The sequence below is a fragment of the Natator depressus genome, chromosome 1, assembly GCF_965152275.1.
Source record: "Natator depressus isolate rNatDep1 chromosome 1, rNatDep2.hap1, whole genome shotgun sequence".
In the NCBI taxonomy this organism is placed as follows: domain Eukaryota; kingdom Metazoa; phylum Chordata; order Testudines; family Cheloniidae; genus Natator; species Natator depressus.
This window is the reverse complement of record NC_134234.1, coordinates 207,576,299-207,598,359: the sequence shown is the minus strand read 5'-3', so window position 1 is coordinate 207,598,359 and position 22,061 is coordinate 207,576,299. Positions and strand designations below refer to the sequence as shown.

The following is a 22,061-nucleotide window of genomic DNA, read 5'->3' as shown; positions in this document are numbered from 1 at the left end:
TTTTTTGAACCCTGTTATGGTCTTGGCCTTCACAACATCCTCTGGCAAGGAGTTCCACAGGGTGACTGTGCACTGTGTGAAGAAATACTTCCTTTTATTTGTTTTAAACCTGCTGCCTGTTAATTTCATTTGGTGACCCCTAGTTCTTGTGTTATGAGAAGTAATAAACAACACTTCCTTATCTATATACTCCACACCAGTCATGATTTTATAGACCTCAATCATATCTCCCCTTAGCAATCTCTTTTCCAAGCTGAAAAGTCCCAGTTTATTAATCTCTCCTCACATGGAAGCCGTTCCATACCCCTAATAATTTTTGTTGCCCTTTTCTGATCCTTTTCCAATTCCAATATATCTTTTTTGAGATGGGGCAACAACATCTGCACACAGTATTCAAGATGTGGGCGTACCATGTTCCTCAGACGTTCTTGTCAACTGCTGGAAATGGCCCACCTTAATTATCACTACAAAAGGTTTTTCCCCTCCCGCTCTCCTGCTGGTATTACCTCACTTTACCTGATCACTCTTGTTACAGTGTGTATGGTAACACCCATTGTTTCATATTCTCTGTGTATATAAATCTCCCCACTGTATTTTCCACTGAATGCATCCGATGAAGTGAGCTGTAGCTCATGAAAGCTTATGCTCAAATAAATGTGTTAGTCTCTAAGGTGCCACAAGTCCTCCTTTTCTTTTTGCGGATACAGACTAACACGGCTGCTACTCTGAAACATGGATTTATAGAGAGGCACCATGATGCTTTCTGTTCTATTATCTATCCCTTTCTTAATTATTCCCAGCATTCTGTTCGCTTTTTTGACTGCCGCTGCACATAAGTGGATGTTTTCAGAGAACTATCCACAATGACTCCAAGATCTCTTTCTTGAATGGTAACAGCCAATTTAGACCCCGTCATTTTATATGTATAGTTGGGATTATGCTTTCCAATGTGCAATATTTTGCATTTATCAACATTAAATTTCATGTGCCATTTTGTTGCCCAGTCACCCAGTTTTGAGAGATCCTTTTGTAGCTCTTTGCAGTGTGCCTGGGTCTTAACTATATTTAGTAATTTTGTATCATCTGCAAATTTTGCCACCTCACTGTTTACCCCTTTTTCCAGATCATTTATGAATATGTTGAATAGGACTGGTCCCAGAAAAGACTTCTGGAGGACACCACTATTTACCTCTCTCCATTCTGAAAACTGACCATTTATACCTACCCTTTGTTTCCTATCTTTTAACCAGTTACCAGACCTTGAGAGCACCTTCCCTCTTATCCTGTGGCAGCTTACTTCGTGTAAGAGCCTTTGGTGAGGGACCTTGTCAAAGACTTTTTGAAAATCTAAGTACACTACATCCACTGGATCCCCCTGGTCCACATGCTTGTTGACCCCCTCAAAGAATTCCAGTAGATTGGTGAGGCATGATTTCCCTTTACTAAAACCATGTTGACTCTTCCTCAACAAATTATGTCCAGCTATATGTCTGACAATATTGTTCTTTATTATAGCTTCAACCAGTTTGCCTGGTACTGAAGTCAGGCTTACAGGACTGTAATTGCTGGGATCACCTCTGGAGCCCTTTTTAAAAATTGGTGTCATATTAGCTATCCTCCAGTCATCTGGTACAGAAGCTGATTTAAATGATAGGTTACAGACTACAGTTAGTAGTTCTGCATTTTCACATTTGAGAACCTTCAGAACTCTTGGGTGAATACCATCTGGTCCTGGTGATTTATTGCTGTATAATTTATCAATTTGTTCCAAAACCTCCTCTAATGATACCTCAGTCTGCGACAGTTCCTCAGACCTAAAAAGAATGGCTCAGGTTTGGGAATCTCCCTAACATCCTCAGCCGTGACGACAGATGCAAAGAATACATTTAGCCTCGATCATCCAGTGGCTCCACTGGTTGTTTAGCAGGCTTCCTGCTTCTGAAAATTGCTATTACTTTTGAGTCTTTGGCTAACCGTTCCTCAAATTATTTTTTGGCCTTCCTAATTGTATTTTTACACTTCATTTACCAGTGTTTATGCTCCTTTCTATTTTCCTCACTAGGATTTAACTTTCACTTTTTAAAGGATACCTTTTTGCCTCTCACTGCTTCTTTTACTTTGTTGTTTAGCCACGGTGGCTCTTTTTTGGTTCTCTTTTACTATGTTTTTTAATTTGGGGTATATATTTAAGTTGAGCCTCTATTATGGTGTTTTTAAAAAGTTTCCACACAGCTTGCAGAGATTTCATTTATGTAGTTCCCCTTTCTGAAATTAAATGCTACAGTGTTGGGCCACTGTGGTGTTTTTCCTGCCACATAAGACTGTGGGCTTAGGCATGTAGATGTGGGATGCATTACACCTGTACGACAGAGAAAAACAACGTGGACCACGACAAACTTCTATCATGTATAGAATCATAGAATATCAGGGTTGGAAGGGACCTCAGGAGGTCATCTAGTCTAACCCCCTGCTCAAAACAGGACCAATCCCCGACTAAATCATCCCAGCCAGGGCTTTATCAAGCCTGACCTTAAAAACCTCTAAGGAAGGAGATTCCATCACCTCCCTAGGTAACCCAATTCCAGTGCTTCACCACCTCCTAGTGAAAAAGTTTTTCCTAATATCCAACCTAAACCGCCCCCACTGCAACTTGAGACCATTACTCCTTGTTCTGTCATCTGCTACCACTGAGAACAGTCTAGATCCATCCTCTTTGGAACCCCCTTTCAGGTAGTTGAAAGCAACTATCAAATCCCCCCTTGTTCGTCTCTTCTGCAGAGTAAACAATCTGCAGTTCCCAGTTCTTAGACATCTTAACTGAGTGCTCAGCAACCTTATTGCGGGACAGTATTGAGAAGGAGCTCTTGATGTAGGAAAAAAATACCAATGGGTACAATGCACAGACAACACTTGAGCAGCAACTCCATTTCTTGCTCTCTGACAACCCAAGCAGCCGGGATCTCACTGTACTCCCTAGGGTGCCTCCTGCAGGGAAAGGGTGAGATTACTTCTGCAGTCTTCAGTAGGATACATCATGAGCAGGGAATTGTTGATGTATTTAAATAAAGGGAATTGACAGCCTAATCAGTTTGGTAATTAATGTCCTTGTTAATTTGGTTTGTTTGAATTGCCTCATGAATATTCATGAATCCTGTAATTTATTTCTATATTTGACAGTTCAACCCTGAAGGTGACATTTCTCCCTCTGTGTCAGGGCCCACCAACTGAGTTAGGATCTTAGGGGGCACAAATCTTATCTCTGTGCAGAGGGGCTGGAGCCAGGTACTCCTGCCTACCCTCCTTACTGTGCTTCAGGCCAGACACACATCCCCCGCCCCTGCTATACCAGACTGGGGACTCTCCCCTCCCCTGCCAAGGAAGGGATGAAATTGAAAGTCAGTTGCAGGGGGAGGGCTGTCACAAGCTGAGCAGCTGGATTTCCCTATGAAAATGCTTTGTGCCAGACAAATTCGTTTTTTTAAATGCTGACTAAAGGATTGGGGAGGAAAACAGCTAATTCTGGTTTATTCTATACCAGTTTTTATACCGCTCTCATCACTCCTGAGCACCTTCCAGTAGTGCATTAAGGGACGTGACTAACATCTGTCACGTTTGATTCATTCTCTCTCATCCTCTCCCCAGGGGGAGAGGAAACAAAAGAAACATTAGAATAAGTTTCCCTTTATTACTCCAGAGTATGACACATCTTTTCTGAGCCAGCTCTTGACCATTGTTTCCAGGGCTTTGTTGACCCTCCTTGAAACTCCTACCTGTACTGTCTCTTTCCCTTGCTCTACAAGTGTATAAGTGGGCTGTATAAATAGGGGCATTGCCAGCATATCGGGGGACGTGATCATTCCCCTCTATTCGACATTAGCCTGAAGAAGGGCTAACCAAAGGTACTATACTCCAGTCAGACTTGCTGGGGAAATCAGTGAGGTGCAGAGGGACTGCAAACATAAACCCACTGGTCTGCTAGGAGAGAGACAGTGGAAGTGGAAGCTTGGACATATGACCAGGGAGGAGTATAAAAAAATTGCTCAGGCATGCAGGAGTGAAATCAGAAAGGCCAAATCGCAATTGGAGTTGCAACTAGCAAGAGATGTTAAGAGTAACAAGAAGAGTTTCTACAGGTATGATAACAACAGGAAGGTCAGGGAAAGTGTGGGCCCCTTACTGAATGAGGGAGGCAACCTAGTGACAGAGGATGTGAAAAAAGCTAATGTACTCAATGCTTTTTTTGCCTCTGTCTTCATGAACAAGGTCAGCTCCCAGACTACTGCACTGGGCAGCACAGTATGGGGAGGAGGTGACCAGCCCTCTGTGGAGAAAGAAGTGGTTCAGGACTACTTAGAAAAGCTGGACAAGCAAAAGTCCATGGGGCCAGATGCGCTGCATCAGAGGGTGCTAAAGGAGTTGACAGATGTGATTGCAAAGCCATGGGCCATTATCTCTGAAAACTCATGGCAATCGGGGGAAGCCCCAGACGACTGGAAAAAGGCTAATGTAGTGCCCATCTTTAAAAAAGGGAAGGACGAGGATCCGGGGAACTACAGGCCAGTCAGTCTCACCTCAGTCCCTGGAAAAATCATGGAGCAGGTCCTCAAGGAATCAATTTTGAAGCACTTAGAGGAGAGGAAAGTGATCAGGAACAGTCAGCATGCATTCACCAAGGTCAAGTCATGCCTGACTAATCTAATTGCCTTCTATGACAAGATAACTGGCTCTGTGGATGAGAGGAATGCAGTGGACATGTTTGTGATGGGTTGGATCACAGAAACCCCCTTAGGGCTGCCAACTGATGTGCCAAGACTACTTCTGCCCCCGCTTTCCCTGCCAACTTGGGACTCCAGAGCCCTGCCTGGTTGTGCCAGACATGCTTGCCCACCACAAACACTGACCCAGTTCTGAACCACATCCCACAAGCTGCAAGCTTAACTGAAAGCAGCTTAAGAAGTAAGTGTTCCTGTCTTTAACACTCAGATGCCCAACTCCCAATGGGGTCCAAACCCCAAATAATTCTATTTTACCCTGTATAAAGCTTATTGTATAAAGAAATTGTTCACCCTCTATAACACTGATAGAGAGATATGCACAGCTGTTCCCCCCTGCCGCCCCTTGCAGGTATTAATACATACTCTGGGTTAAATAATAAGTAAAAAGTGATTTTATTAAATACAGAAAGTAGGATTTAAGTGGTTCCAAGTAATAGGAGACAGAACAAAGTGAATTACCAAGCAAAATAAAATAAAACACGCAAGTCTACGCCTAATACAGTAAGAAAACTGAATACAGATAAAACCTCACCCTCAGAGGTGTTCCAGTAACCTCCTTTTGCAGACTAGTCTCCTTCTAGTCTGGGTCCAGCAATCACTCACACCCCCTGTAGTTACTGTCCTTTGTCCCAGTTTCTTTCAGGTACCTTTTGGGGTGGAGAGGCTATCTCTTGAGCCAGCTGAAGACAAAATGGGTGGGTCTCCCTGGGATTTAAATAGACTTTCTCTTGTGGGTGGACACCCCTCCCTTCCCCTGTGTAGAATCCCAGCTACAAGATGGGAGTTTTGGAGTCACATGGGCAAGTCACATGTCCATGGATGACTCAGAACTTACAGGTAGCAGCTATGGTTCACATGCTACCTTGAACGTCCTCAAGTAGACTTCTTATGTGGATTGGAGCCTTCCAAGATTCATTGTCCATTAAGTCTTTCTTGATTGGGCACTTAACTTGTACATTCCTTTCTCAAGAAGCTGACCAAATACTTTACTAAGGCTACTTAGAAATCAAGCAAGTACACAGCCAATATTCATAACTTTGAACAAATAGGAGGAATAGATTCAGTAGATCATAACCTTTACAGAAATATGTTACATGGCATGTGTAGCATAAAACATATTCTGGTTATGTCATATATACATTCATAAGCATATTGCCATAAAACAGGGGTCTCAAACTCAAATGACCACGACGGCCACATGAGGACTAGTACATTGGCCCGAGGGCCGCATCAGCGATCCCCCCGGCTGCCTCGGCCCCGACCCCACTCCACCCCTTCCCTGAGGCCCTGCCCCTGCCCCACCTCTTCCAACCCCTTCCCCAAAATCCCCACCCCAACTCTTCCCCCTCCCTGCCCCCAGGGGGTGCAGGGTGCAGCAGGAGGCTCAGGGTGCAGGAGGGGTGCAGGGTGCAGCAGGGGGCTCAGGGCAGGGGGTTGGGGTGCAAGAGGGGTGCTGGGTGCGGCAGGGAGTTCAGCTGCAGGAGGGGTGCGGCCTCCGTCCTGGCACGCACCAGCACGATCTGGGAAGCGGCCAGAACCTGGGGGGGGTGGGGGGGGCGGCGGCTGGCTACAGGGGTCTGTGTGTTGCCCTGGCTGCGCCTCCAGGTACCGCCCCCGCAGCTCCCATTGGCTGGGAGCGGGGAACAGTGGCCAATGAGAGCTTTGGGGGAGGTACCTGGAGGCGAGGCCAGGGCAACACACAGACCCCTGTGCTCTCCCTCCCCCAGGTCCCGGCCGCTTCCCGGAGCGACACAGGGGCAGGGCAAGCAGGCGGGGAGCCTGCCCTGCCCCCGATGTGCACCAGGCTGGGCCGGAGCTGTTCTAGGTATACGCTGAGGGGGCCACAGGGAGCTGGCGGGCCACAGAAAATAACCCCGCGGGCCACGTGTTTGAGACCCCTGCCATAAAGCATTATGGGGTGCAATGTCACAGTGTTATTCCTTGACTTTAGCAAAGCTTTTGTTACGGTCTCTCACAGTACTCTTGCCAGCAAGTTAAAGAAGTACGGGCTGGGTGAATGGAGTATAACAGGGATCGGCAACCTTGGGCATTCGGCCCACCAGGGTAAGCCCCCTGGCAGGCCAGGACGGTTTGTTTACCTGCAGCATCCACAAGTTGGGCCGATTATAGCTCCCACTGGCTGCGGTTCACCGCTCCAGGCCAATGGGGGCTGCGGGAAACAGCACGGACCGAGGGATGTGCTGGCCGCCGCTTCCCGCAGCCCCCATTGGCCTGAAACAGCGAACTGCAGCCAGTAAGAGATGTGATCGGCCGAATGTGTGGACGCAGCAGGTAAACAAACCAGCCCAGCCCACCGGGGGCTTACCCTGGCTGGCCGTATGCCAAAGGTTGCTGATCCCTGGACTATAAGGTGGCTAGAAAGCTGGCTAGATCATCAGGCTTAATGGATCGTGATCAATGGCTCCATGTCTAGTTGGCAGCCGGTATCAAGCGGAGTGCCCCAAGGGTCGGTCCTGGGGTCGGTTTTGTTCAATATCTTCATTAATGATCTGGAGGATGGTGTGGATTGCACTCTCAGCAAGTTTGCAGATGACACTAAACTGGGAGGAGAGGTAGATACGCTGGAGGGTAGGGATAGGATACAGAGGGACCTAGACAAATTAGAGGAGGGGCCAAAAGAAATCTGGTGAGGTTCAACAAGGACAAGTGCAGAGTCCTGCACTTAGGATGGAAGAATCCATGCACTGCTACAGACTAGGGACCGAGGGGTTAGGCAGCAGTTCTGCGGAAAAGGACCTAGGGGTTACAGTGGACGAGAAGCTGGATAGGAGTCAACAATGTGCCCTTGTTGCCAAAAAGGCTAACAGAATTTTGGGCTGTATAAGTAGGAGCATTGCCAGCAGATCGAGGGATGTGATCATTCCCCTCTATTCGGCATTGGTGAGGCCTCATCTGGAATACTGTGTCCAGTTTGGGGCCCCACACTTCAAGAAGGATGTGGAAAAATTGGAAAGAATCCAGCGGAGGACAATAAACCCTCTGCACCTCACTAATTTCCCCAGCAAGTCTGACTGGAGTATAGCACCTGTGGTTAGCCCTTCTTCAGGTGCCACGACGTTTACCAGTTACCAACCAGACCTCACAAAGGAAGATACATTTATTCTTAAAGGTAAAAGCACGGCAGAGAAAACACAAAAATCAATAAAAGCTCCTCTATGCATACTAAGAGCTTACCAGAGGTTACTCACCAGCAGTCTGATAGGGCTCTAGCAATCCAAAGTTCTTCCAGCCCTTCCACAAGTGTTGGAGCCCTTGAAGTCCTGCCTGTTTGCTGAATCAAAAGAAAGCCTTATGTCAGTTCAAGCTCATCTTTTTATACCGGGGTGGCCAAACTTACTGACCCTCTGTGCTGCATATGACAATCTTCAGAAGTTAGAGAGCCAGGGGGTGCCTGCCAGGGTCTTGGGGCTTCAGCCCTGCTGGGAGGCGCCTGCCAGGGTCTGAGACTTCAGCCTCACGAAGGGCTGGTGGGATTAGGGGCTTTTGCTGTGCAGGGTGTGTGTGTCTTGGGGCTTCTGTCCAGTGGGGTGGGGGTCTCGGTGCTTCAGCAGGTGCCTGCTTGGGCTCAGGGCTTCAGCCCCACTCCTGCTGAAGCGCCGAGCCCTGGCAGGTCACCACATAGAGCTGAAGCTCCGAGACCCCCCTACACCCTGCTGGGCAGAAGCCAGAGGCCATGCACGAGGGGGACACATGGGTCATGTGCCCCCCCCACCCCAATATTTACCACATTTGCTGGTCCCATTCAGTCACATGGTGCCACCGGACCCCCTTCCTGCACTGCAGCTGCTGGAGCCAGCAAGCTAGGAGATGTGGCTATGGGTAGAGGCAGCATCAAATAGCTGGGAGAACCACTGCTTTTGCTGCTGACTCTCCACGCAGAGCTAACAGCTGGGAGTTGCAGGAAGGGTGTGTGTGCCGGGGGGGGGGGGGGGGAGGAGGGGAGGGGGCATGACTCAAGCTGTTGGGGGAGGGGGCCTGAACCTTTAAATTGTGCCCCCCCCTCTTTCAGCAGGCACCAGCCGTCTCCAAGCCCCTAGCCACACCACTCTGCCTCAGAGCAGGAGCCCCAAGCTCCCCACACCAGTCTGGTAGGCAGAGAATGGGGCAGGGGTGGCTCCATGAGCCACTGTTTGGCCACTCATATTTTATACCAAAAAAAAAAAAAAAAAATCTTTGCTTGATCTGTGGAAAACCTAGCTTGAACCAGTAATGCAAACCACTCCCAGTTTTCTCCAGGGTGGTTTAAATCCTCTGGAGTAATCACCCCCCCGTTTTTAGTTCCTGGAGGAGCTGTCCCTATGGAGTAGAACACAATCATACAGAGAACTTCCATGAACATAATACAGTGGTTATGACAGGTTTGGCCACGGAGACCCCCTTGGGACTGTCACCGGACATGCTGAAATGACCTCTGAGCCTGTTTTTACTGTCAGCTTAGGACTCCAGAGCCCTGACTTGTTGAGCCAGAGTCACTAGCCTGCTGCAACACAGACCCAGGTCTGGTCCCAAAGCTGCAGACTTTAACCAAAAACTGCTCAGCAGGTCACTTATCTCCAGCACTCAGCTCCCAATGGGATCCAACCCCCCAAATAAAGCAGTTTTACTCTGTATAAAGCTTATACAGGGTAAACTCAAACTCTCCATCCTCTATAACACTGACAGAGAGATATGCACAGCTGTTTGCTCCCCTAGGTACTTATCACTTACTCTGGGTTAATTAATAAACAAAAATGATTTTATTAAATACAAAAAGTAGGATTTAAGTGATTTCAAGTAATAACAGACAGAACAAAGTAAGTTACCAAGCAAAATAAAACAAAACACGCCAGTCGAAGCCTAATACATGAAGAGACTGTTTACAGGTAAATCTCACCCTCGGAGATGTTCCAATGAGCTTCTTTCATAGACTAGACTCCTTCCTAGTCTGGGCCCAATCCTTTCCCCGGTACAGTCCTTGCTAGTTCCAGCAGGCATCTTAGGTGAAAATCAGGGGCTTTTTCAGGACTAGGATCCTCTTTGTTCTCTTCCACCCACTTTTATAGCTTTGGCACAAGGCAGGAATCTTTTGTCTCTCTGGATTCCCACCCCTCCTTCTAAATAGAAAAGCACCAGGTTTAAGATGGATTCCATCATTCTTCCTGGACTGGCTCACAGGAACACAGGAAGGCTTGCAGGTAAACAGAGCCATCCACAACCAATTGTTCTAGTCAATGGGAGCCATCAAGATTCTAAACCACCATTAATGGCCCACACTTTGCATAATTACAATAGGACCTCAGTTATACTTTATATTTCTATCTTCAGATACAAGAATGATACATACAAATAGGATGAACACACTCAGTAGATTATAAGCTTTGTAATGATACCTTACAAAAGACCTTTTGCATAATGCATATTCCAGTTATATCATATTTACACCCATAAGCATATTTCCATAAAACATTATGGAGTGCAAGGTCACAGTGGTCTGCAGGGATTTGGCCTGGGATTGCAATATCTGCCATAGCCCCCACACTGGCTCCATACAGAGTCTTGCCTGTGCAGCACAGAAAGCCCTCGGGCCCCAAACTCCCTGCGTGCCCAGACAACCAACAGAAGAGGACCTGTGCAGGCAGCGAAGAGGCGAGGGGAGTGAGGATAGTCCCCAACCCTCAGTCCAGCCCTCTGGCCTGTACACAGCGCCTGGGCCCACCTCGGGGGAGTGTGTGGTGGGGGGTGGGGTTGTCACGCCAGAAGTGCCAGACCCTCACCTCAGCCAAGCCACTGGAGGAGTCCCCGCAGGCCCTACAGAAGCTGCAGGGCCGTGACTAGGGGCACGTCTGCACCAGCTACTTGGCTCGCAGCCTCCCCCAGGGCCCTTCCCTCCGGCGGGACACACAGCCCAGCCCAGCCCAGCCCACGCTGCTCGCCGCCCCGCCGGGCTCCGCATGGGGCCGCTCTCGCGGGCCGGGAGGTAGCGGGACCACGCCCTGGGGCAGGGCAGCGGGAAACGCTGTCAATCAACCAACACCACTATTCATGAGCCTCCGGAATCCGCCGCAGAGACAGCCGCCCAGAGCGGAAATGACGCAAGGACTAGGAACTCGACTTATTTCCGCTTCTGAAAGGGGAGCATCATCCGCTGTCAAAAAACGTTACTTCAGCCCTTACTTCCGGCCTGGAGTCCCCCCTTCGCCGACCTCGTTCACTACTTCCGGCAGGAAAATCCCAGCTCCTCCCCAAAGGTTGCGATTCGTTCTGATTTGCAATAGGTGATTCCCGCCCTTCCGCGGTTGCCGCTACTGCCGGTCCCGTGCGGTGCGGGAGGTGCTCACGATTAGCACTTCCGGTTTGTAAATCCATTCATTCATTTCCGCCTGCACTGCAACCGTGCCTGTTTATGACGTCAGTTCCTTCCTAGACCCCCCGGACGTGCCCAAACATGCCCCGCCTCCTGAACCGGAAGTGATTTTCCGCACCCCTTTCCGGTGAGGAGGTTGATGCCGCTGCTGGAGCCGGGGTCGGGGTCGTAGCTGGGGGGTGGTGTCCGGTAATCGGTGGTGGGCGAGACTAAGAGAGACCCGGGGCAATGGTACTTCCGGGGTAGAATGACCCGGAAGCGGAAGCGGGGAGGCTTGATTGGGTGTCGGTGCAGAGTGCCGCCAGTCTCTGGGCTCCGACGCGCGGGGATTGAGAGTCCGGACAGGGTTGGCCCCTCCCTCGGGCTCGGCGCCTTCCGTGTGTGTGGGGAGCGGGCTGGGGGCTCCCCCTGGGGCGGACACTCCCCGCGTGGGCGGGGCTGCCCCCAGCCCCCTGTGGGATGTGTGCGCGCGGGGGGGTCCCCGTTTCCCTGTGGCCGGGCCCCCGCGCTGGCTGCGGGGCGCGTCTCTCTGCTCCCCCCAGCCCCGCCATGCAGGCCCCCGAGCCCTGGTTTCGCCAGCGCGTCTAGTAACGCTGGTAGTTTGTTCGCAGAAACAGCCCTGGAAGGAGGAGAAATGCAAGAGGAGGGAGAGTGGTAAGAAACTTCCAGGAAAATCCGGGCAGCTGCGGGCATGACTCAGTACTTGCTGTCCCCTCCCTGCCCCAGTTCTGTAGGGTGGCCCTGGCGCCCCGCTCTGGGATCTTGGGCCTTTCTTCTTCTGGGAATTAGTTCCTGTCCAGGGACTGACTTGTTCAAAGGGTTGGGGAATAAGCTATAGGGTGCTTCATCTCTAGGGCATCAGGTCCTGTCTAGCTTCAAGGTATGGGGGAGGGACCTCTAGTGTACTAGTAGGGCTGGTTGGGGAAGGGGAATCCAGGTCTTTTTTCTCCAGTATAATTAGGTTATTGATGGCATGGAACCAAATGTGGCTTTTCAAATTGTTACACAGAGTTCCTTAATTCTTCTTTGTCAGAGCTCTGTGACGATGCTTTTGCATCTCATCAAATACCCTGTGTTCAATGTGTGTTCTTCAGCATGAATTGTTTCCAGCATCACTTGGGCCTAAAACTTCCCCACAATGAAATCAGATCTTGTACAGATATAATAGTTACCAGTCTCAAGTGTCATCCTCAGGGTTTTTATTATTATTATTATTATTATTATTTATTATAAAGTTGAAAATGGAACATCACAATAAATAAATTAACTGAGTGAAAGTAAGGAAAATTGCATTTAAAGCCTACTTTCTCTATTCTTGCATCTTTAGCCTTAATTATACCCCCTTTTACACACCACTTCTCCACTCTAAGTCCTTGCTACACTTTTCATGTATGCGCCAGTGATTCAGTGTGGCAACTCCGTGAAATGTAAACCCGGCCTTTGAAATATGTGAATCAGTGAGAGCCATAGTGGTGATACGTTGTCCCTCATGATAAGCAGTAATTGAATTCTCTTGTTTAATTGTTTGTTCGGTGCATGTAAATTTGGCCTGTATATGGAAGGTATTGTTTCTGGTTTATATCAGGAGGGTACGTTGACATCTGTCTGATACTAGACTGGTGAATGGGAAGAAAGTCCCATCTGTGGCCTGTTTGTGGAAGCTGAGATGATGAAGGCACTTCAGTGGGAACATGCTGTTGTACAGGGTTGAAGCTCCATCCCGTATGTGATAGTGATAGAGCAATTGGAAAGGTTACATGTTCTGGTAAAGTAAGTGTAAGCTGTGTTAAGGGGGTGGGATGTTGAATAGGGATTCATATTTCCAAAAGGGTTTTTAGACTACAGTGCGTGGCTAGCTATGGGTAGGAGGAGAGAAAGTTCCTCCAACAGACTTATCTTTAAATGTCCTCACTTTGAAGGTTTGGCATGCCACTGAAATTGCATGAAATCATCTGTTGTGACAACTTTGTCAAGCTTTCATCTTTTAAACTGAATTTTTCCAAACCTGATCTCTCCCCATATGTGAAGGGTTTTGGGGGTTAGCCATTTTTGAGAACCAGTACAGTGGAAAATATACTTTTGCCTTTATAAATAAAATTGTGACTATATAATGACTAATAATGGACTAGTTGGGGGTACCAAGTTATTGATTGTTTCCATCAACACTGGTTTCAATTTGAGTTTGAAAACTGAATTTCTTTTAACTATCTTCCAATTTTCTAAATGGAAGAAGGCTGTATGTTATGTTTGTGTGTGTGTGTGGCAAAATCAGGATTTTACTTAATGTTCTGAGCCCTTGTCTTCTACACCTAAACCTTTACAGGTGAAATGCTGGAAATCTAGCACCACCGTCAGCTTTGTTTGCATAGTGCAGAAAAACCTCAATATTGTGTTGTACGAACCCAATTTCATTTTGGTTTTAAGATTCTGTCTGGGCAAATAGTGAAGGTACTTAAATCTTGTGGGGTTTTTTAAAATGCCTTGGGAAACTATAGAAATGCCATAGGAAGCACTCAGAAGTCACAAAAATGCATTAATTGCCCCCTCATATACTTGCATTATGATTATGTTCTGTCATATAATTAGACTCTAATGTACACAGGCCCCTGCTTCAGCCAGTGCATGGGCTGAGTTGTGTTAAAGAAATGAAGATGAGATGGCTTCTGTAGCTCCCTCGTGTTCTGGACCAGGTTATGATTGATTGAATTACTTTGGATTTACACTATTGTCAATCAAAGTCTGTTAATTAACAGTGAATTTATATTGGAGTAGCTAAGAACAAAATTTGGCCTTTAAGTATACTAGTTGGACAGTAGGTAGTGAATGAGGCAAGGGTGGGTTCACTAAACAGAAAGGAAGTAATTCATTTTAAAAAATTACAAGTAATTGGGTTTATTTAAAATTCTTTGATTTTTGGCTGATATATAGGAATTGTAGTGTGTACAGTGTTCATCTTCATTTTGGTTTTATTACACTTTTTAAAAATGTCTTATCTCTACATTATTCATTGCACACTGCTCAGCAACCTGTCTATTGAATGAGATGGGGCCTAAAGAAAAATAATATATGGTCATGTAATTAAAGACTGTATTTCATAACTGATGTAGAAATGTAGCAAGTTGAGGCTGCACAAATAACCTTACCCTAGGCACTTTCTAACTATGAGCACCTCACTTTTCAAACTTAATGTTATCCAAACGTAGTTTTTATTGAATGGAATTTAATTATCACTTTCAACATATATTTTGAGTGAATAGTCTAAGCCTTCACACTACAGTTTTTGTATATGAATGTCCTTAGTTTTTAAATAGTCATTTAATGCCAGCTGAGCATATTATCTCAGGGAGTGGATTTTGTCTCTTCCGATTGCTGTGCTCATAGAGGTGAAGCTCCTCCAGTCTGGAGAGGGCTGCCATTTGGTCTCTGGCCTGGTCTACACTGGTTTAAGTGTAGACCAGGCCAGAGGCCAAAAGCATTTCTATAGTTTCCCAAGGCAGTATAGCTACATTGGTCAAGGGTGTGAAAAATCCATACCCCTGACAGACATAGCTAAGCTGACCTAACCCTCAGTGAAGATGCAGTTCTGGCAGTGGAAGAATGTTTCTGTTGACGTAGCTACCGTTGTTAGGGGAGGTTGTGTTCCTACACCAATGGAAAACCCCTTTCTGTTAATGTAAGCTGCATCTACACTACGGGGTTATGCTGGCATAGCTGTGCTGAGGTAGCTAGGATGCTATAGTCTCTGCAGTGTAGACATAGCCTCAGGTTGGCTTGAGAGCTGGGGTTGGGCAGCAGTGACTTGAGGGGTGATGGTGGTGGTATATGATTGTGTGCCCAAAACATGGCTGAAGGATGGTACTAAAAGGGGGGTGGCATAGTGAGTCACTCCTTCACCCCTTTTGGAAGGAGGGGAATGTGGAAATCAGGACGCCTGGGTTCTCTTCCCAAGGGAGGGTAGTGGAGTCTGCTTGGACTCAGGATCCTGAGGTTCTGTTTTAGGCTTTCCCATGGGAGTGGGGTCCAGTGGGTTAGAGCAGTAGGAAACAGGAAATGGGAGTCCTGGATTTTATCTCTTGATCATCTGTTGGCTCACTATGTTATCTTGGGCTAGTCTGTTTCCCTCTCTCTCTTTCCCCCATGTAACACTATGCTAACATTCTTCTGCTATCTGCGGATGTGGGGTAGTTAGTGCCTGACATTATGTTAGGATGGGGGGGCGGGTGCAGGCAGGATTTGGAATTCACAATATGCAATATTGTGAGAATTTGTTTCCACCTGTGAGGGTCATGGCTGCAGAAGCAAAACCCACCCACCCCTTCCCCACAGGGGAAATTAGTCATCTTTGGGGTGGGGGAACTGTAAGTTTGAAGCTTCAGTCAGGAGGTAATTGAGAGGACCCGAGTCCTGGGTGAGTAGTGAGCAGCAGCCTCTTTTCCTTGCTGGTGGAGACAGTCTTGGCAGAAAGATCAGAAGAGGGGCCGCGTTGCTTAGTATAAAAAGGGAGATCCCACAGGGGTTAGTATATTAGGCTGAGCCAGTTCCTTGTTACAGTCTCTCTGGGTTTTTAATGTTTTCCTTGTGCATGTGTTTCTCTTTCCCTTTCCTTGTCTTCCCCCCTCTGCCCAGCTAGGATGGAAGAATCTCATTTCAACTCCTCCCCGTACTTCTGGCCAGCAGCGCCCACAGTCTCGGGACAGGTAAGAGCCTCTGTCTTCCACCATGGTCTGTTTGGTTCTGCTCCCTGTTGGGACCAGAGTGCTCCTGACCCGATTCCTACAGTGCCTACTGCTGGGAGGTGTCAGTTCTGGGGTATTCTAAAAGAACTCTTTCACACACATGTAGATCGAGAATACCATGTTCATTAACAAGATGAAGGAGCAGCTATTGCCCCCAGAAAAGGGCTGCAGCCTGGCTCCCCCCCACTACCCCACCCTGCTGACGGTACCCACCTCTGTGGCCCTACCCACCGGCATCTCCATGGATTCAGACACCAAGTCGGAGCAGCTGACCCCACACAGCCAAGCCCCCGTGACCCAGAACATCACCGTGGTCCCAGTGCAGTCTGCCGGGCTCATGACAGCAGGTAGGGGGCACCATGGGGTTGTGGAAGAATAGAATGGTAATCTCAGCATCTGGAGGGAATGAAGTGCGTAGGGTTCTGGATGTTTTCCTTTTGGGGCTGTAGGTTGATTCAGGTCTTGGACAGTAGATGGCATGCGGGGTTCTGGACATACCTCTCTTCATTGTACCCAGTGTACTTCTGGTGTTTCTCCTCTCCAGGTGTTGCTGAGCATTTGACTTCCAATATCGGACAGTGGGATGGAATAGGGAGGATTGCTACTGTTCCGTGTGGATCAGGGTTAAAAATGGATTTTGAGGCCCCCCTTCATTGGGGTGGGGGATCTGAAACGTGAATGGACCCTGCCCCTGATATCTGGAGGGGCTGATATCTGATCTCTTTCCCCTTTCTTTCCCTGCAGGTCCTGGCCTGGTGATCACCTCCCACTCGGGTTCCCTGGTGACCACAGCCTCCTCTGCCCAAACCTTCCCCATCTCAGCCCCAATGATTGTCTCTGCGCTACCCCCTGGCTCCCAGGCTGCCCTCCAGGTGGTGCCTGACCTGTCGAAGAAGGTGATAACCTCTCTCTCTGAAGGTGGGGGAGGGGGAGTTGCCCCTAAACCTCCCCGGGGCCGGAAGAAGAAGCGACTGCAGGAGTCGGGGCTGCCAGAGATGAGCGATCCCTTTGTGCTGTCAAACGAGGATGATGAGGACCAGCACAAGGATGGCAAGACGTACAGGTGGGGAGTGGGACTCAACCATGGCTGTTTCACTGTGCGGGGTGGGGGAAGCGGAGGTTTGTGCTTTCTCCCTGGGAAGTCCCAGTGTGCAGATACTTTCAGCTGCAGAAAGAGTTGATTTCATCTTTTCTCTTTTAACAAATCAGGCAAATTAAAAAATGCAGATCAGTCTGATTTTAAGGATTGCTGCAGTGTCAGGAAGTTGAGATTGAAAGTTGTCATTTGACAGCAATGCTTCTGGAGCAGCTGGTTAACGAGAGTCTAATTAGTTTAAACCTCACCAATAATGTCACCGCTCTGTAGTGTGTCGGCGGTACTGCAGGGTGTAGTACCACTTGCTGCAACTAGGAGCTGTAGTACACCTGCTTGTCACTGGGGTGGGACTTTTGCCTCTGCAGTACTAGACTCCAGACAGCAGAGGAAGGAGGCAGTGAGCAAGGAATAGACTTCTGTGGGGTAATTTCAGGTCACATGCTCCCTGATGGCTCTGCACCTACTCTTCCACCCCAGCAAAAGGTTGAGGGATTTCTGAGCTAGGGGTTGGAGTGTTTCTGAGACTGGTGGTGGGTGACAGATAAGGGCAGGGGGGAGAGTTATGAGCCCAGAGATGCGTTTTCTGAGCTTGGGAGGGGTGTGTCTTTTATGTTTATGAGGGAGTGGTGGGAGAGGGGACTGGTTCTGAGCTGTGGAGAGGATAAGTAGGAAGAGGAGAGGGTCTCAGTCTGGGGGAGGGTAGAGTGCAGTGTTTCTGAAAAGGTGAACATTGAATGTTGTTTAGGAGGCCTGGTGTGTTTCTGAGCTGAGTGGGTTGGGTTGACGGGTAAATGGGAGGGTGAATAGTGGTAAGGTAGGGAGAGTTTGGGAGAGCTGAAGAGGTCATAAGGCTAAATATTTTCTCCCACCCTGCCCTTTACAGCAGTGTCCCAGTTCTGCATTTGGAGTGGGAGAAGAAAGTGGTGGTGGTGGGAGGAGGGCTCTTTTCCACAATTCCTTACTAACCTTCTTTAATCCCTTAACAAAACCTGTCCTTTGGGCTTCTGTGGATAGTTTTTGTACTGATATAACTCAATTTCTGTTACACAGCTATTTTAGTACAAGCACCTTTTGCTGTAGAACTATGTCCAAGCTGGGGCTTGTATCACTTTAATTATACTGATATGTTAAATTGATACAAAAACTTGATATGAAGCCAGCCCTTTGACCAGTGTCCTAGTTTTTCACTTTGAAAATATGATCAACCTGCAGGAGGTCTTGCGGAGTTTGCTACTTGCAGCTCCACCATTTATTTTGGGCATTGACCACAACTCTATGTGACTCAAGCATCATACATTCTGGGTTGCTAGTTAAGTTGCTGAACATGTATTTATAAAGGATGCACTTGGCAGTGAACACTAGAATTAAAGGTACACTGGGACTTTAATTATAGCCCCATTTGCTAGTAAGTCTGAAAAATGCCTCTAAGCAGGTAGAATGACTCTGCAAAAACCTCTGTGCAAAGTTTGGGCTTTTCCCTCACGGGCCAGTGTTTGGAACAAAGGAAAATGAGTTCATAACCAGGTACCAGTAACCAGACTGAACCCTACAATGGGCAGATTTCTATGGGTGTGGAACCTGCCTCCTCCCCCATGTCCCGAACTGCTCTTCCTCGAGCACTTGTGCAAGGGGAGAGGGAAACGGAGGTGAGGTTCGCCGGTGATCAGGTAGTAGCTCTGCCCCCTTTGCAGTCTCTTTGCTGCCATCTTCCATGCTTACTCTCAGCCCAAAGGTAGATTTATTTATTTTGAAATGTTGAGCAAAATCTTATCTTCTATTTGAGCTGTGGAAGAGAAGGAAAAAATGTAACTTTTCCCTCTGTAAAAATCACATATAGCCAAAACATGGCCAAACTTTTCAAGCTGGAACTTTCCAAGTGGCTCATTCATTGAGGACTCCTGGGTTCTGTTCCTTGCTCTAGTGGGGTTTCTATAGTGCTCATTGCTATAGTATCAAAGTGTTTATTATGTAAATTACCTCTGCCTGATGAGGTTCCTAGTGGTCTCCATGAAGTCTCTACTCTTTCCCTTTCCTGGTTGGAGGAAGCTTTGCTTGGGGTGTGGATGTACATATGTGGTGGTGTTTTCATAAAAACACTGATTCTGGTAGAAATGTTTCATTGTTGAGAGTCTGGCCAGGTCCTCTGAAGAGGATTAAACTAGATCAGTCTGCTATCTAGGAGCTCATTCTATAACTGCAACCCCCTGCTCTGAAGTGGCTTAATGTTTGGCTTCCATGTGTTTCTTCCCAGCCTTTGTGAGATGTGTTGCTGTGCAGGTTGCTGAAAATACCTAGCTTCTAACTCACTGAAGAAGATAGAGACTAAGTCCTGAAGTGGCAACTGAAATAGGCTGGAGCCTGTGGAGGAAACATAGCTTAGAGGTGATGTACTCACAGCACATCAGCCCACGGAGGAGTGGACAGCCTTCACCCAGCAAGTTACAATAACTCGGTCTGGAGATGATGAAGGTGTGAGGCTCCATAGTGTCTAAATCGTCCTTTGGGAGGAAAGGGAGGCGTTTTCAGCAAGCTGAGGGTAGAAGGATCATCTTGGTATTGGCACTAACTGCTCATCTAGGGTTAGCAATGAGTCCAACAGAACCCTGAGGGTTTGCATTGTGCTGCTGGAGAATGCCTGCCGAGACAGAGGACAGTATCTAAACCAGTTCTTTGAAATTTCTTCCTTTCTGAATAGCGTCACTTCAGTCTTGCCTGAGTGCAATGTCATCCAACTGTTACTTCAGCTCTGTGCTGATTTCTCAGCATTGTGACATCCTTGTGATGTGATGGCTGTGTTTGTGGGAGATGAGCTGGATAGCTGGTTGTGGAGTTCAGTGGAGCATGTTGCTTCTCACCACATCTTTACGTGGTCTGTCGTAGATGTTAAAGGGGAGGGAGGACAGCATAGATCCTTGTGGCTACTGGGAAAGAGGAGCTGTTGTCCATGACTACTTGGGGGCCTGTTGGAGTGGAATTACAAGAGCCATTGTAAAGCTGTACTTTGTGTTCTAGCTGTGTTATGTACGCAGTCAACAGCACCTTGTGGTCCATTGTTGAAGTTAGCGGGGAGGCCAAGAGGTAGCTGTGCCTTCTTTCCATTGTCGTGAGGAGGTGATTATTTGGTGCCTCTAGGGGTTTCTCATGCTGTTCCCTAGTCTGCATAGCAAAACATCCAGGATGTGGGTGTCTTGGTTATCACAACTTTGTTTAGGAATGAGAGGTTTGAAACTGGATAGTAGATGAATTTCTGCACCCAGGGTTGGCTTTTTTGATCAGACAGAAATTACTGTGTTTTTCAGGGAGATTGAGGGGTTCACTTTTCTGAAGGAGGCGGTAATGATTTCTGTTAGGAAGGACATCTTATATTCATTCATGGGCTTTCATTATACTGGGATGTGGATCTGTTCACAGATGGTGGCTGAAATGTTTCTCTGAGCTTCTGAGTTTCCTGGCATGTGATATGGCACAGCTCTGGCAGCACTGGGAGGCAGTTACTGCTGTCTGGTCCAGTTTAGTTCTCTGCCTTGGCAAACCCTTCTTCTATGTGGCTCATTTTTCCTCTAAAATAAAATGAAAGCTCTTTGCATATGGTGATTGGTTCTGATGTCTGGATTGTGCAGACCAGGATGATTAGCCAGTTCACTATATGGAATATCTTTGCTGATTGTGATTTTTTTTGAAGATGGGAGAAAAGAGTGGGGGACAAAAAAGCCTTCCCACTGCTGCCTGCCTTGGGCTCCTGTACCTCCTACTGCCATTTCACCGGTTCCCCAGTTCCCCTGCCTTCCATTGCTCTTGGATCAACAGCTTTCTTAGGGCTGTGGGAGATGGGCAACTGGAAAACAGGAGATGTGCTGGGAAAACTGAGTGAGGAGCACAGAGAAATGGGGGCACAGGAGCAGATTGACTTTGGGGGATGGAGGGAGAGTTGTGAGTGGTTAGGGGAGCCCAGGGTCCAGGAAAAAGGAGAGGGCAGGGCAGAGGAGCCACGGGCTCAGGTACAATAGTCATACAGGACTTCATGCCGGTTTTGTTCAATATCTTCATAAATGATCTGGAGGATGGTGTGGATTGCACTCTCAGCAAATTTGCGGATGATACTAAACTGGGAGGAGTGGTAGATACGCTGGAGGGGAGGGATAGGATACAGAAGGACCTAGACAAATTGGAGGATTGGGCCAAAAGAAATCTGATGAGGTTCAATAAGGATAAGTGCAGGGTCCTACACTTAGGATGGAAGAATCCAATGCACCGCTATAGACTAGGGACCGAATGGCTAGGCAGCAGTTCTGCGGAAAAGGACCTAGGGGTGACAGCGGACGAGAAGCTGGATATGAGTCAGCAGTGTGCCCTTGTTGCCAAGAAGGCCAATGGCATTTTGGGATGTATAAGTAGGGGCATAGCGAGCAGATCGAGGGACGTGATCGTTCCCCTCTATTCGACACTGGTGAGGCCTCATCTGGAGTACTGTGTCCAGTTTTGGGCCCCACACTACAAGAAGGATGTGGATAAATTGGAGAGAGTCCAGCGAAGGGCAACAAAAATGATTAGGGGTCTAGAGCACATGACTTATGAAGAGAGGCTGAGGGAGCTGGGATTGTTTAGTCTGCAGAAGAGAAGAATGAGGGGGGATTTGATAGCTGCTTTCAACTACCTGAAAGGGGGTTCCAAAGAGGATGGCTCTAGACTGTTCTCAATGGTAGCAGATGACAGAACGAGGAGTAATGGTCTCAAGTTGCAGTGGGGGAGGTTTAGATTGGATATTAGGAAAAACTTTTTCACTAAGAGGGTGGTGAAACACTGGAATGCGTTACCTAGGGAGGTGGTAAAATCTCCTTCCTTAAAGGTTTTTAAGGTCAGGCTTGACAAAGCCCTGGCTGGGATGATTTAACTGGGAATTGGTCCTGCTTCGAGCAGGGGGTTGGACTAGATGACCTTCTGGGGTCCCTTCCAACCCTGATATTCTATGATTCTATGATTCTATGCTTGCCCGCTTCTCTGTGCCACCTCGAACCCCAAGTTCCATTTATTCTGTCCGCACTCCAAGACTTTTACTGGTTTGTTCAGAGGGTCTAGAGTCACAACCCAAT

At 47.8% G+C, this 22,061-nt stretch overlaps 1 protein-coding gene and 1 long non-coding RNA gene across 9 annotated transcripts in view; one reads left to right on the top strand and one right to left on the bottom strand.

Annotated features, from left to right (window-relative positions):
* Window positions 1-10,828, bottom strand: part of LOC141974327 (uncharacterized) — a 48,026-nt gene extending 37,198 nt beyond the window's left edge. Inside the window, exons 1-3 of one of the 2 annotated variants that reach the window (XR_012635733.1) lie at window positions 10,550-10,828; window positions 9,670-9,889; window positions 7,985-8,067 (exon numbers count right to left, since the gene is read on the bottom strand). This is a non-coding gene — a long non-coding RNA (uncharacterized LOC141974327). Of the gene's footprint in view, window positions 1-7,984; window positions 8,068-9,669; window positions 10,524-10,549 lie in introns of those variants that run through there. The other variant, XR_012635732.1, reaches the window with a different exon arrangement.
* A 421-nt stretch (window positions 10,829-11,249) lies between these two features.
* Window positions 11,250-22,061, top strand: part of ZNF384 (zinc finger protein 384) — a 36,288-nt gene continuing 25,476 nt past the window's right edge. Inside the window, exons 1-5 of one of the 7 annotated variants that reach the window (XM_074933873.1) lie at window positions 11,393-11,793; window positions 12,725-12,904; window positions 15,766-15,836; window positions 15,982-16,222; window positions 16,620-16,938. In XM_074933873.1, coding sequence (XP_074789974.1) covers window positions 15,771-15,836; window positions 15,982-16,222; window positions 16,620-16,938 — 626 coding nt within the window. In that variant the 5' untranslated portion in view covers window positions 11,393-11,793; window positions 12,725-12,904; window positions 15,766-15,770. Of the gene's footprint in view, window positions 11,267-11,392; window positions 11,794-12,724; window positions 12,910-15,765; window positions 15,837-15,981; window positions 16,223-16,619; window positions 16,939-22,061 lie in introns of those variants that run through there. The other 6 variants (XM_074933864.1, XM_074933853.1, XM_074933884.1 and 3 more) reach the window with 6 other exon arrangements.